Genomic DNA, 15230 nt, shown 5'->3' on the forward strand with positions numbered 1-15230 from the left:
GTAAGCTGATATCCCATCCAATCTCACAGCTAGATTTGCATTCAGATTCTACAATACACTAAGTGCCTCCAATTCTTCGACCTCTCTTCTCATATCAGTCCTTGTTACTTCTGTCATAACAATATCTTCACTTAGATGATATACTCTTGAAAAGTGGTCACTCAGTAGCTCAACTATTTTATCTGTTTCTGTCACTAGGCCTGTACTTACACTTTTCCTGAGGTGGGAGGGTGCAAAGCACTAGAGTGCTCCAGGGTTCCCCTCACAGAATGAATAATGACAAATACAAACAATCAATGTATACCAGGGGTGGCTCATGCATAGGCACCGCAGAACCCCAATTTTTCTCGATATATAAATATGTTTAGTAATTTATTTATATTTGCTTGTAATATTTAATTTTATCATCAAATTATTTTGATGATAAAATGATAAATTTTTATTTTGTATAAAAAATAATAAAAATCCATCTTGTAGCACTTAGGAGGGCAAAGGATGCTAGCAGCACCATGTTTACCACAGTCATATTGCAATGCGCGCAAGCATATGCATGTCATAGTGAGATGTGAGCTATTAGCGTAATGTGGCACTGTCCGTCGCGCAATTCCAATGTTGTTTATATGCAGTTTGTGCCAGTAGTAGAGTGTTCGTAGTACTTATCGTGTTTACTCCATCTCTTTAAATATTTGGACATTAAAGACATAACATTTGTTATAGTTTTTATTTTAGAACATTATTGGGGTTATGATAATGGATTTTATTTTTAAGTAATTTTGAATTATACCAAACTGTATAATTTTATCGATAATAAACAATATTTTTTCATGAAACAAAACAAGAATGTATTTTATTTTTTAGTAATTTTGAATTACACCAAACTGTATAATTTTATCGATAATAAACAATATTTTTTCATGTTTTAATTTTTTAAAAATTTTTACCATAATTTTGATATCTTATCCAAACGCGTATACACTGTACTTACAGTGTGTACGTATTTGGATAAGTGTATGTATATTTCAAAAGTTGCAGCACCCCCACAATTTCAAGCCATGAGCTGCCACTGATGTATACAAAAAGCTTTCATTACATTTATTAAAAATAACTTATGCTAATTAAAGACAATACATATCAAACACACATGTTAAACTAGCTAAGTAAAGACACTACAAATGTTTTTTCCTAGACTTCCCTTTTACAAATGTTTCAATAATATTATAATTCAAATTATTCACAATATCCTTTCAATAAATAATAGTGATAAATTTGACATTTTATCCTAATGCAAAAAGTTTTGTAAATAATTTTTCACCCTTTTAAGAACAGAAAATGAATGTTACCTGTTTGCGGCATGACTGCAAACAGGTCATGGACACAAAAAATATATGAAAATAAATATATTTGCATTCTTGTTTTTTTAAAAAAGGGGCATATGATCTATTTAGATACTGACTTGAAACAACAGCATCCTTTTTTCTTTTTAATAAATATATATATATATATTATAGTGATATAGGAAATTTAACAGAAAACAATCATAATCTTTTATATTCAATTTTAATTATTTATACTTTTAATTCTTCAATTTTAAATCTCGCTGTTTGGAGCCCTTAAATTGGCCCTAATTTTTTGGGATCCCTAGCTAGGGCCCCGTGTGCCTGTGCAAAAGTATGGCCCTGTTTGTCATCTTGTGCCCATCAGCACTCATTAAGGTTATCTTTCCACAGTCATTCTTCCTCCTACTTGACATATAACATAAAAACTAATAACCTCATTTTGCTTTCTTTACCATGCTGGTCACTTTCTTTCCTGATCTTTGTACTGTTCATGAATTAGCTGGTCACATTTCTCCTTATATACCCTCCACAACATTCATTTTTCATGATCATGTGGTCTTGACCACATGACCACTTTCCTCAATTGGAGGCAATGTAGCCACCTTAGTTATGGACAAGTCATCTGATCCTATAATAAGATCCAATACAGGAAAACCCTGCTTAACACAATTAATTAATCCATCAATTAATGTGTGCTAAGTGAAATCGCATTAACAAATACAATAAACAATAGGAGTAATTATAATTCATCCATCAGCGTAAATTTGGAAAAAAAATTACAGTATAAGCTATATTAGTGGATAAAATCATCAAAGTTAATAAAAATCAATTGCTTAAATTCTTATTTAATGTCTAAACATTTGATCGAGCTACTTTTTTACAAAAAAAATTAAGTAAACGTAATTTCCTTAAATTACTTAATAGTAATTAAGTCTAAGCCTTTCCACGAGAATTAGTAAAAAAATTAAGTAAAGATGTTTAAATCCTGCTCGACTTTTTCATCTTGTCATGCAATTTGCGATAGCTGACAATCACTTTATCAAGATTTCGCTGGACTTCGAAGCTTCGTTCCATATCAGGATCAGCATCAAACAAAATTTCCTTAGCATACTCAATGTGATAAAACTAGCTCAAGTTCTTTTACAGTTAGTTTTTTGGTCGTAACATTTTCTTCTTGTTTGCACTCCTTATCTTCTTCTACATATGCACTCTGTTCTTCTAGTTAAAAGAGATCATACTTACTTAAATGTTCTGAATGGGAATCGAGCAAGTTTCTCATATCTTCATCATCCAGTTCATTAAATCCAAGTTCTTTTCCAATTGTGCTGATTTCTTCAATAATGTTAGATCTTGGATTTTGTGCATGATAAACTAACATAGACTTCAGTTTAAAGTTGCCTTCTGCACTGCCTCTGAATAAAAGCATAAGATGATTTTTAAATACTTTGTATCCTGCTTGAGATGCTTCAGTTTCAGCGAGGAAAGGTTTTGTTGGCATACACTTCCAAAAGAGACCAATTTCATCGACACTGATTATCTGCCGATCATCATAATCACCCTCCTGAATTATCCTTCGCAATTCTTCAGGAAACTTGGCCACAGAATTTTTATCACCACTAGCAGATTCTCCAGTTATTCTTACATTATGCAGTCCAGTTTGATTTTTAAAACAGTCAAACCATCCTAAACTTGCAGTAAAGCTTTCACATTCCTCTTGAAATTTGGTCTCTTTCAATGAGGAAAAAATATTGAGAGCGTTTGCCTGAATATTCCCTGTACTCAGAGGTATTCATTGTATTACTAGCACCACTTTCATGTCTCTTAATGGCTTCCAGCTTTTCTGCTCATTGCAGATTGGCAACAAAAAATTTTGCATAATGTAAAATTTCGCATAACATAAAAAATCGCGTTAACTGATTAATCACTTGCTTAAAGCAGGAAATTGTATCATTTCACTCAATCGCATTAACTGATTATTGCGCATATCAAATTCGCGGTAAGCAAGGTTTTCCTGTACTCTTATAGCTTGAGTTTCCTCTGTCACATTCTGCTTCAAGTAACTATCTCCCAATAAGTGTATAAATTTCATTTCCATCCTGTCGTGTGATCTTTTTTCCTTCCAATCTATGTCTCGAAAACTGAAGTTCCTCATAATTACTCAACTTACATACATTGTATTAATCTGCTGATGCATGTCTTCCACATCATCATCACTGGCACTCCTAGCCTATAGCAGCAATCAATTTTATATTTTGTCCTATTGGCCTCAATCTCACACTACATTGACTCAAAAGTCCCACCATCTGGTTGGCTGCAATTCATCTGCTATCATCAGTAGTACCTCATCTCGTGTTGTCTACTGTATCTTCCCTGAAAATACTAAACCCATCACATTCTATCTCTGTAACTACATCATCTGCTGTTAGCCAAGTCTCACTAATGCCTATAATTATTAAAACACTTAAGGAATTGAACAACGTAGTTAAGGATATAAATTAAATTAAACTTTAATAAATATTTCCTGATATTTCGGCAACGTCACGTTGCCATCTTCTAAAGGAACTTACAAAAAAAGTTATGTGCACGTTGGCACTACAACACAGAAACTAGGAATGAAGAGATGAAACTATTGTTCTCCTAACAGTCCTGATGGTGCCCTCTAGAGGGCTAAGTAGGTGTTCTTGGCCGTTGGGCTGAAGGTCTGCTGATGTAGGCCTCCCAAATTTGGGGCAGTCGCATACAACCAAATTTGTTGAGGTTTGGAGAATTTCTTAGGGCTGAGGCTGATTCCATAAAGAGTCTTTCAAATTTGTATTTGCTACGGTGTATCACTGTAGCTTTCTTCCACCGTGTTCTGTGGCGTGTATCCAGAGCATGGTCCGCAAGCCCAGAATGACTGTATTTGTGAAAACGGATGTAGTCCTTGTGTTCCGAAATTCTGATATTCGCTGTCCTGCCTGTTTGGCCAAAGTAAGACAGTTTACAACTGCAAGGGACCTGGTAAACACCAGGTAGGTCTAGGGGAAGTGGTTGGTCTTTAGTGGAGCAGATAAGGGATGCCAATTTTCTCTAAGGTTTGTAACAGGAGGTCAGGTCATGTTTTTTTAAGATCTTGGTAATCTTTTCCAAGGCACCTCAGATATAGGGAATGGTGATGGATTTAGAGTAATCCTTGTTGTGGAGGGGATCTGTGGTTTGTAGGTTCTAATATTTTTTGGAGGGTAGCCATTGGCTGAGAAAGTGTTGAGGATGTGATTTAGTTCAGTGTTAAGGGCTAAGTCGTTTGAACAGATTAGTTTATGAAGCCAGGGATTTGGGAGTAGAAGTAGTAGATAGAGAGGTCATGTTTAAATGGAATATTGCTAAAGCAGCCAAGGTAACTCACAGGATTACTTGGTTATTAAAGAACATACTAACAAGCAGAGATAAAAGAATTTTCATTCTTCTTCATAAAGCCTTGATATGACAACATCTGGATTACTGTGCTCAAGTCTAGTCACCTGGGTTTATTAAGGATGAGGAAATAGTGGAGGATTCAGAGGTAAGTGGTCTGTGAAATGTTCCCTATGAGGATGGACTAAGGGTTTGTGGATTACAAAAGTTGGTTGGTAGGCAAAAAAAAAGTGGGATATGATAGAAACATTTAAGTTATTTAAAGGCTTTTAAATGATTATATTTCATAAGAAAGACTTGTTTCACCTTTCTTGAGATCTCAGCAATGGAAACCAAAACAGAGATAATGAGAGGTAACTCAATGGAAGAAATCACATTCCAATATATAAATAGCAAAATGGTGTGCAGTTGGTGTTCATTTGGTGATTAAATGGAATGCAAAAAAACATTGCAGTAAGCAAATTTCATGATCAGCAAGCAATGAGAACCACTTTGTATCCCCCTCCCCATAAAATTATCTTAACGTTGCTATTATGATGAAACAGAGTATATATAGATGGTGTTATAATATCATCATCATAAAATTCCTGATATATACCATCAGGGGGTGTACAAGATATGATAGTTCTACATGAAAAATTTACATCATTACTAACTTCCTATCTACAATTTTCCTCCAAATCAGTCTGTTACCTGTCAAGACTCCAACAATATCAGATCTTATATTTCTATCTTCTAAGGCACTTTTTACTGTATTAATCAACCTATATCTTGGTCTTCCACTGGGTCTTTTTTCTGCCAACTTGGTAGAGAACACCTGTTTTGCTAATCTTTCCTCTCCCATTCTGTTTAAGTGACCATACCACCTGAGATTAGCTCTGCTAACACATTCCTGGATGCTGACAATGTCAAGTTCTCTCCTAATATCCTCATTTTTAATATGATATTGCCATTGATGCCATCTGTTCATGCCCCTAATCTTTCTCAGGATTCTCATATCTGCGGTCTCTAGTCTTTGGTCAAGTGTTTTACTTCTAACCCAGTTCTCAGATCCTTAAGTTAAAATTGGTTCGAACACTGTCTTGTATACAGCTAATTTAGTGTTTTGGCTAATTTCTCTCTTATTCCATATAAATTTATTCAGTTGACTTCCTACTATACCAGCTTTGTTGATTCTGTTGTCTATTTCCATATTTAATTTACTATCTTCACTAAAAATCATGCCTAAGTAGCTGAAATGGTTCACTTGTTCTATAGGTTCTCCATTCACAATGCAGTTGACATTTTCAATGCTTCTGCCTATTTTCATTGTTTTTGTCTTTTTAATGCTGACCTTCACACCTACCCTATCTATTACAACAGTTATTCAATTTAGTCAGGGAATCTTGCAGACTTGTAGCAGATTTATTTAGAAGGGTAACATCATCAGCATAAAGCAAAGAGCTGAGATTAGCATCTCCAATTTTAAAATCTAGTTTAATGCCACTTTCCTTCATAATGTAATCCATATCGATAATGAATAACAAAGGGGATAATGTTCATCCTTGTCTCACACCAGATTTAACATCAAACCATCTTCCTTGACTTCCTTCAATTCTAACTGCTAACTTACAACTCAAATAAAGACTAGGTATTGCTTGCTATAATGCCCCATTGACACCATAGCTTCTCTCTCGACACCTTGTCTATGCCTTTTCCAGATATAGAATTATATTCCCATGATTTCTCAACTATTTGTCGCAAAGTGAAAATCTGATCCTGACAGCCTCTATTTGGCCTGAATCTAGCTCGTTCTTCACCAAGCTTCTCTTCCACAATTCTTCTCAACCGTTTCTCAAGTATACTTGCATATATCTTACCAGGAACACTCAGTAGAGGATACCTCTGTAATTTTTACATTCAGTTTTATAAGATAATATATAACGTACATTTTTTTTTTTTTTTGAAAACCTGCTAAAAAATCATCATCAAATTCCCGACATGTAAGGGGTGTTACAGGATATTATAATAGTACTACATGAAGAATTTACATAATTATTAACTTCCTATCAACAATTTTCCTCCAAATCAATCTGTTATCTGTCAAGACTCCAACATTATCAGATCTCATATTTCTGTCCTCTAAGGCACCTATTACTATCAATCGACCTATATCTTGGTCGTCCTCTGGGTCTTCGTTTGCCAACCTGGCAGAGAACACTTGTTTTGCTAATCTTTCCTCTCCCATTCTCTTTAAGTGACCATACCACCTGAGATTAGCTCTAACACATTCCTGGATGATAACAATGTCAAGTTCTTTCATAAAATCCTCGTTTTCAATATGATATTGCAAATTGATGCTATCTGTTTATACTCAGGGCTCTCTTATCTGTGGTCTCTAGTCTTTGATCAAGCGTTTTATTTCTAATCCAGCTCTCATAAGTTAAAATTGGTTTGAACACTTTCTTGTATACAGCTGATTTAGTGTTTCGACTAATTTCTCTCTTATTCCATATAAATTTATTGTTTACTTCCTACCATCCCAGCTTTGTTGATTCTGTTGTCAATTTCCATATTTAATTTACCATTTTCAGTAAAATTGTGCTTAAGTAACTGAAATGTTTTATAGGTTCTCCATTCATGATGCAATTGATATTTCAATGCTTCTGCCTATTTTCATTGTCTTTGTCTTGTTATTGCTGATTATAAAACTTAATAAAAGTTTACTAAAAAATATATAATTAATAAAATTTGCATTTTAATAAAAAAATTTAAAATTATAACAAATAATTAAAAGAAAAAAATATATTCAATGGCATTTTATTTCAGAACAAAACTGAACTGTCATTTCATAGATGAAGCTATGTTTTGTTCTGAAACAAGTTGCCAGTGAAAACTTGTTTAATATAATAAACTTTTTTTTTAATATTTTGTTCATCATCATGCATAGCAAGGATTTAGGACTAGAGTGGCCTGTTCCCGCCTTAGAAGTCATCGTTGAATCTTTTAAGAGGAAGTCCTGGTTTTCTTTTTCCTAATGGCTTGTACTTTGTAGTTTAATATTTTTTTATAATTTTAAGTTTTGATAACCACAGTCAGACACATTCACAGTGAGACAGGTGAAGGAGTGCTCCTTATAAGAGAAAGTCAATTTTACTAAATCAAATTCTTTAGTCATTTTTGTAGATGACTGAGGATTGGAGTTGCTCTGGTTATTTATTTTTTTCGTTGACCATGACATTAAATCAGCATGCAATATCAGCTATATTCACCTCTTTCAGCTTGTTCAATGATGTGAAGTTTGCTGTTCAAATCAGTAAAATTTTAGGTTTAGCAGTTTTGTTTAAAACATATTCATTAGCATCATTTTTTTTGTTGTTGTAGGAACATCATAACAAGTGTCAATTCCAATTGAAAAAATTATATTCAATAACTAAAGTTTGCTTTTGTTCAAATATTCTGAAATTTCAAATCATGCAAATCTATTTATACTCTACAAGTGCAATTTCTTTACTGAGGGTGTCATGCACTACATGACAATGGAATGTTTTATTCTCTTCTCATAAATCATTTCTGTTGACTCATCTATATATCTTCATGTTTAATTACAAAAAAAAAAAAAAAAAAAAAAATATATATATATATATATATTTATATATATATAAAACTTTATTTCAAAGAAGCAGTATCCCCCTTAAATCACATTTATCAAGCTTTTTGCTTTGCAATTCTTTATTAATGATAATGTATTTCACAGCTGACTATAAATATATGTCTACTTGTACCCTATGGGTGTAACCCTCTTGCATGAGAGATGCATGTGTAAAACGACCATACAATTATTGCATTATTTATTTATTTATTTGCTTTGGTACTATCCTTATTGATATTTTGTTATACTCAAAAAGACACCAGTGCACAGTTCTGTTTAAGATTTATTTTATAGTGCAACATGATTCAGTGATTTACTTCCAAGTAGTATATTGCACTCACTTCAACTGAAAAAACTGTGCCCCAGAAAACTGGCTAAACAGATTAGACTGATTTTGTTTTAATGTATTCCAAAAGAAAAATAACACTAATGTAGATTTCATGGTAAGTGGTATCATGTTAAGCAAATAAACCCCTGTATCACATTCCTCTGAATCAGACATAGTTGAAGTAAGTTTTTTTTTAAACAGGAAGGAAGGAAAATTATACCTGAATACAATTTCTTGTATTCTACTTAAGCACGAACAAACAAAAGTTTTCATGTGAAATGCACTGAGGAGTCAAAACATTATTCAGATTTTTCATTTCGTACAGAAGCAAATCATCTAGAGAATATATGCGATTAACACACAAAAATACTCTTAGTGGGAGGTAGGATTACAGTATGTAATGATGGATGGTGACATGATACAATGGAGGATTAAGTGGTGGTGATGGCAGGTTGTGTATTGTAGCATGCCCTCCTGCAATGAGCTGCCAAGCAAAAAAAAAAAAGGTATGGTCACTTAAACAGAATGAGAGCTGAGAGATTAGTAAAACAAGTACTACAGGCAAAAAAAAAAAAAAAAAAAAGAAAGAACCTAGAGGAAGATCAAGATACAAGTAGATTGATATAGTTAGGGGCATTTTTATAAGACTGGATTAAAATTAAGCAAAACATCTCATTCAGTAATCATATAAAGCATGTAAATTAATAACTATATATAATTTACTTATTATGAACACAAACATGATAATAAAATTAACTAAAACATATGATTCATACTATTTTTATTTTAAAACATTTTATTATAAAAAGAAGACTTTTTACCTGACAACATTTTATAATAATTAAATAAAATTTGAAGGATATGCTTAATAAATTACTTTAAAATTATGTCTTCAAAAAGAATGAAAGATGATTTTCAAAAAAAGAAAGACAGAAGAAAAATAATCTTATTAGCAAGACAGCTGATAAGATTATTCTTCTGTTTTGGAACTGATTAAAAGAATTTCCTGTATTTTGGGTGGGTGTCAATGTAACAATAATCATGATGCATTATACTAGAAAATGGAAGCTCATGTTTAAACCTGGGTTATATCAATAGTGTGGTATGGTAAAAATTAGTGGTTTTTTTTAAGTTTGAGAAATGCACGAGGATTGAGTTTTGAAAGGACTGAAATTCACTAGGGTACTATTTCTCCACATAAGGAGAAGTTGTAAATGTTTTTAATCTCACAATGTGGAAACTAGTTAGTTTCTACATTATGAGATTTCAAAAATAAGGAGGAATCTGTTGTTATCAATACCTATGAATGCTAGAAAGCCTTAAATATTACAGCACTAATAGAGAAATCATAGGATAAAAATTCAGCCTCCCATGAAGTGGGCAAATAGAGAGGAAATGGACACTCAAATTCAGAATGCAGAGGAAAGAGAAGGCCAAAGAGGCTTTCTCAGGAACACACTATGATGTACTTAATCAAATGTATTGGATATGTTAAGGGCAACAGCTTGGATTTCTTGAACTCAAAGACATTTGTTCAAAAGATGAGTGATATAAGTTTCTCATAGACAAAATGGCTATGAACAAAATCTGTAATGGCAATTGCTAATTAAATAGGAGGTGCCGAGTCCCAACAAAGTTGGCTGTCGATGGAATTCTCCATTATTTTGGAAAAAAATAATGTGAAAACAATTGTTGACAATAAATATAATTTAATTCCATTATTGCAATTTAGATAGCCCAGTCTCCTTTCATCCATCAAAATGTCCTTCCCCTCTCAATTTTCCTTTCACTTTCTTTCTTCTTACTAATAACTTTACCATTTAATTTTTTAATTGTTAATATTCTTATATGAATTTGATAACTACTACATACTTTCATGTCATCAAAGCTAAGTACAAAGTCTAAAATTTCTGCAAACTGCTTCACTAAGGCTTGTTGAGTTTCTAGGTGTTCCCTTGTTGTCATTGGTCCTGAGCATAACTCTGATAGGATTCTTGGAACAATCTCTTCTAATTTTAGAAAAAGAAAAATAGCATTATACTAAATGAATTAAGCTTATCAAAATAGCATGTCATTTAGTAGCATAACTATTTGGCTGCAAAACCCATGATGTAAGAAGGAAGAAGTGAAATCATAGGGTACAAGAATTCTATCAGGGTGGTGAAAAATCATAGTTATGCTACTGATGTTAAAACTATGATTTTAATGGTGTCAGTTCATTCTGACACCATTATAACAAGACAATTACAAATATTATGAATATAAATAATAAATATCTTTATTACTATTACAGGTTCAGCCAGCAAACCAAATTTTAAAAAAAGGAAGTTTTTAGCACTAATTTTATGTTTTGATACATTTTTAATGACAAAATTTCCAAACTTTAAATATCAACTGCTCTTTTTATATCAGCTATCTTTAAATTTAAATTGGAAGTTCAAGTTTTAAATTAAACAGGATTCTTAAATTTCATTTATATATAAAAATATTCTTTGCGAGGTGCACTCTAAAGAACGTCAAATATACAGGGTGATTATAATTAAAGTTCACATTTCGAAAGGCTGTAACTGGATAACTATTTAGTGGAGGCAATGGAATTTTATTTTGCACAAAAACCAACATTAGTTATAAAAGTTGCCACTAGAGCAATACATGGCACTGCAATACTGTAGTGGGTAATACAAAATGTCACATTTGTGTCCATGATAGACATCTCTGAGATGTTCCTAAAGCTGAAAGCCGCAGGAGATCTGTGGTATTTCATACCACATTGTATGAAAATGGCAGCTGATGATTCTGTCCTCAGTAAAATGTGTCTGAAGAACAACTGCTTGACAGGGGTGGTGACAGGTGTCCCTCCTCACACATCATTGTGAGGAGAGACACCATTCTGCATAAAAACTGTTTAATCCAGGCACTGACGCTGTTGAAGTGTTGGAATCACCTGATTGGCTAAGAGATGCATATCATTGGCCATTAATAGTGCAGGTAATGAAACCAGCAGGACCAAGCTCCTTGAAAAAGAAAGGTCCAATAAAATGGTGACCTTCAGGGGATGAAGTGGAATCTGTCACACAACGTGTAGGTTTGCAGTTGTGCATATTCACAGCACCATTCAGATGGAAGTGAGCTTTGTCAGTCCAGAAAATGTTCCATGGCCAGTCATTGTCCAGTTCAGTCCGAGCAAGAAACTGCAGATTTAAAATGTTTCTCATGCACCCTGGTCAGGATTAAGCAACTGCAAAACATGGAAAATCTTGTAAGGATGACAGTGCAGAATTTGTCTTATGACTATGAACCGTGTGCTTATGGGTTTGTCTAAAGACCGTGTAATATGACACGCACTGCTGCTTCCCACAACATCTGCCATCCTTTCTTCCTCTAATGCTGTGGCAACTTCCACCACTGTCTGCCAGTTGATGGGCTCCCACCCTCTGCCAGGTTTGACATTTAAGGAACCTATCTCTTCAACTTTCCAGATCATTTTGCATAAAAACCATATGCAATCATAGGACCCACTTTTTAATCCCTTTAATGTTCTGAACTTCTGCAATGCTGTTAAGGTACAGCTGTTATTTGGCTACAACAACTTCACAAGAAGTGCACGATCCTTCGGTAATGGTGATGTGCTTTAACACACTGTCTACTCATAGGCAATGAACTGATGCATTCTGCAGCTATCTGCTTTCATAGTAGTTTGTTGCCAAAGCATACGATATTGGAGATCTTTGTATAAATGGTACAGCATTTCACTGCATACCAGGAGTATAATACGTAATTTACATGTATTGCAGCTTCATTTATTGCTATAGTGGCTGCAACTTTTAGAACTAACATTAGTTTTTGTACAAAATAAAATTCCATTGCCACAAACATCATCATCATTTAAATATTAAATCATTCCACTGAGTAGTTACACAGTTACAGCTTTCAAATTGTGAACTTTAATTATAATCACCCTGTATTTGGTATTTTGTTTTTAATTAAAAAATAATGTAAAAATACAAGTATTTAGTATGTTTAATTGAATCCATGCAAACTTTGTTAGCAAGATACCACTTTCCAATGCTAAATAGTATGGAATATATTCTGGCTAATTGGAAAACAATATTTACTATTAAAAGTTATTACACTGACCAAGCAGCTACTTCGACCATAGTATAATGTTCTATAACTGTAATTCATAATCATACTCTTCCATTAACAACAAACTGCAGCATTTAGCATTTCTGAGCAATATAAACACTGTCCAGTTATGTATGCCTTGGGTTTTCAACAAGTTAATCTGACCATCAATAAAGAGTTTGGGCAAGACAAAAAAATCACGATTTGGGGGTACTGATAAATAGTGATCATACCAATTCAATCTCATATGCTCCTAATCTTTCTTTTGCAGTCAAAGATCAATGCCATCAAAGATTTAAATGGATGTTTCAGGTTTGCAAGCTTCCAAAAATGTATGTAAATATCAAAATACAATTTTTTAAAATAGTATTTAATATCTTCATTTTGTTAAAGAATTTCAGGATCATCACACAGGGAAGGGGGCAAAGGGGAGGGAGGGAGAGAGAGAGAATAGTATTTATTGGTTATGGAGAAAATACATACACAGAACGATAGTTAAACACAACAAAAACAAAACACAACCTTACACTGATAAAGATTATGCAAAACAGATAGTAGGTTAGACTGTCCAGCTTTATTTCTTAGGCAACTGAGACCATCAGGTGTTCTGAGGCTAATGTTTCTTTTGGGAAAGAAAATAAATATGGGATTGTGGAATGGGGATAACCTTATTACCTATGCCTGACACTATAACATAGTCTTATGGCATAATGATACCAGTGGGATATCCATCAATTTAAGGAAATATGTAACTCACAGTTAAGCTTGAATAAATTAAAATTAATTAACAATGGCATGTTATAGTTTTAAATTTGTCATACACTTCACTGAGTATAAGAGATTTCCATTATTATTGTACATTTTAGTTTGTTGTATTCAAATTTCTACTGGTACTTTTTGACACACTAAAGATGTTTTACTTGTTTCCTTACACTGATAATTAAGTCTTGACTGAAACTGACCTAAAATATTCATTTTGTTAGTGATATAATTCAAAACCTAGATCTCTTTCCTATGTAAGTAATGTGAATAATTACTGGATTAACAGCAATGATGTAGATATTCAAAAGTTCAAAGTTTATTTTAGATTGTAAAATGTGCGACTGTCAAAGAAAGATCTACTTTTGAAAAGCCATACTGTCTTCTATGAAGAATCAAAGCATTATCTCTCCATCTCTAGATATGGTTTATAACCAGCTCCTCAATAAAAAACCTGACTATTTTAGAGAGCCAATTGGTCTATGTTTGCTACATTAGTATTAGTTTCGCTCTTGAATAATAGGATTACGAGGGTTGTTTGATATGTCTGTGCAAAAATGAAGAAAACAATTTTTTTGGGACATAAAAATCAATATCAAGAGTGGTGTGATGATATTGAGTTCCACAACATTATTTAATACAGCTTTTGCTTTAAAGTTTTATTTATTCATTTAACTCAACGATATCTTCTTGACTCTGTAGACCAATTTCTACTGATTCTGCTACCATGAAATTTTTTTATTCTATCTTTTCTCTTTCTGAATAAACTGCTTAAGATATTCCACTATTGTAAAGAAAACACCAGAATTCTGTCAACCAGGCTTCATTGCTGCCAATAATTTTTGGATTATCAGTATTTACCAATGCTAAGAATTTCTTGCATTTATTCCTGAGGCCTCTTCTCACATCAGTGAACATGTATGACAATCAATCATCAAGGCAATGGATATTCAATCAAACTCTTAAAACCAGACCCATTCAAATAAGTAGCTTGAATTGACTTTTCAACCAAAATTCTCTTCCCTATCACATCCTCTGACTGACAAAACTGGTCCTACTGTTCTTGGGATCACAACCTCCAAACCACCTTTCTCTCTTTCTCTCATAACATACACTCTATCATCATAATCACAACGTAAATCACTCACCTTCACGAGCATGTATGAGTACTCAATGTAACCATTGCAACATATCAAGATTTACTCTTTCTAGCGAAAAGCAGTTGCTCCAGGCTTTTTCAACAAAAAGCATTCTTGCTTTTTGTTGAAAGTTTGATCACTTGGTTATAAATGAAATTAAAGATCCCATTTTCTTAGTATCTTTAATTTAAACATCGTTACACCAACACTCCATACATCAATAAATGTTGCATAACAGTTCTCCTACCACAGTCTTTTTGGCTAAATTCATTTGTAATCCTAGTTCACCTTCTTAATTCAATCCAACCTTCGCAACAGACTCATAATCTTTACAATTTGCTCTTTCTTTCACTTTTCAAATAACTCATATCTTCTCTCATATTATATTTATTTCTACTTGTTTTACCTGTTTATATATATATCTTTGATCCTGTCATGTATATCTTTGCACCTAAAAAACATGATTTGGTTGCTTGATTATCTAGCATGTCCCTAATAATGGAACTGTCATACAAAAC

The 15230-nt window shown here is 33.1% G+C and overlaps 1 protein-coding gene across 13 annotated transcripts in view; it reads right to left on the minus strand.

Annotated features, from left to right (window-relative positions):
* Positions 1-15230, minus strand: part of LOC150095297 (CYFIP-related Rac1 interactor B-like) — a 587095-nt gene that overhangs the window by 113560 nt on the left and 458305 nt on the right. For all 13 annotated transcript variants that reach the window (XR_016550081.1, XM_090410586.1, XM_090410583.1 and 10 more), the window contains one exon: positions 10562-10698. Coding sequence is in view for 12 of the 13 variants with exons in the window: in XM_090410586.1 (XP_090266712.1) it covers positions 10562-10698 (137 nt within the window). In the remaining variant the exon portion in view is untranslated. The remainder of the gene's footprint in view (positions 1-10561; positions 10699-15230) is intronic.

Source organism: Typopeltis vanoorti, chromosome 20 (assembly GCF_054136105.1).
Source record: "Typopeltis vanoorti isolate ZY-2024b chromosome 20, IOZ_Tvanoo_1.0, whole genome shotgun sequence".
Taxonomy (NCBI): domain Eukaryota; kingdom Metazoa; phylum Arthropoda; class Arachnida; order Uropygi; family Thelyphonidae; genus Typopeltis; species Typopeltis vanoorti.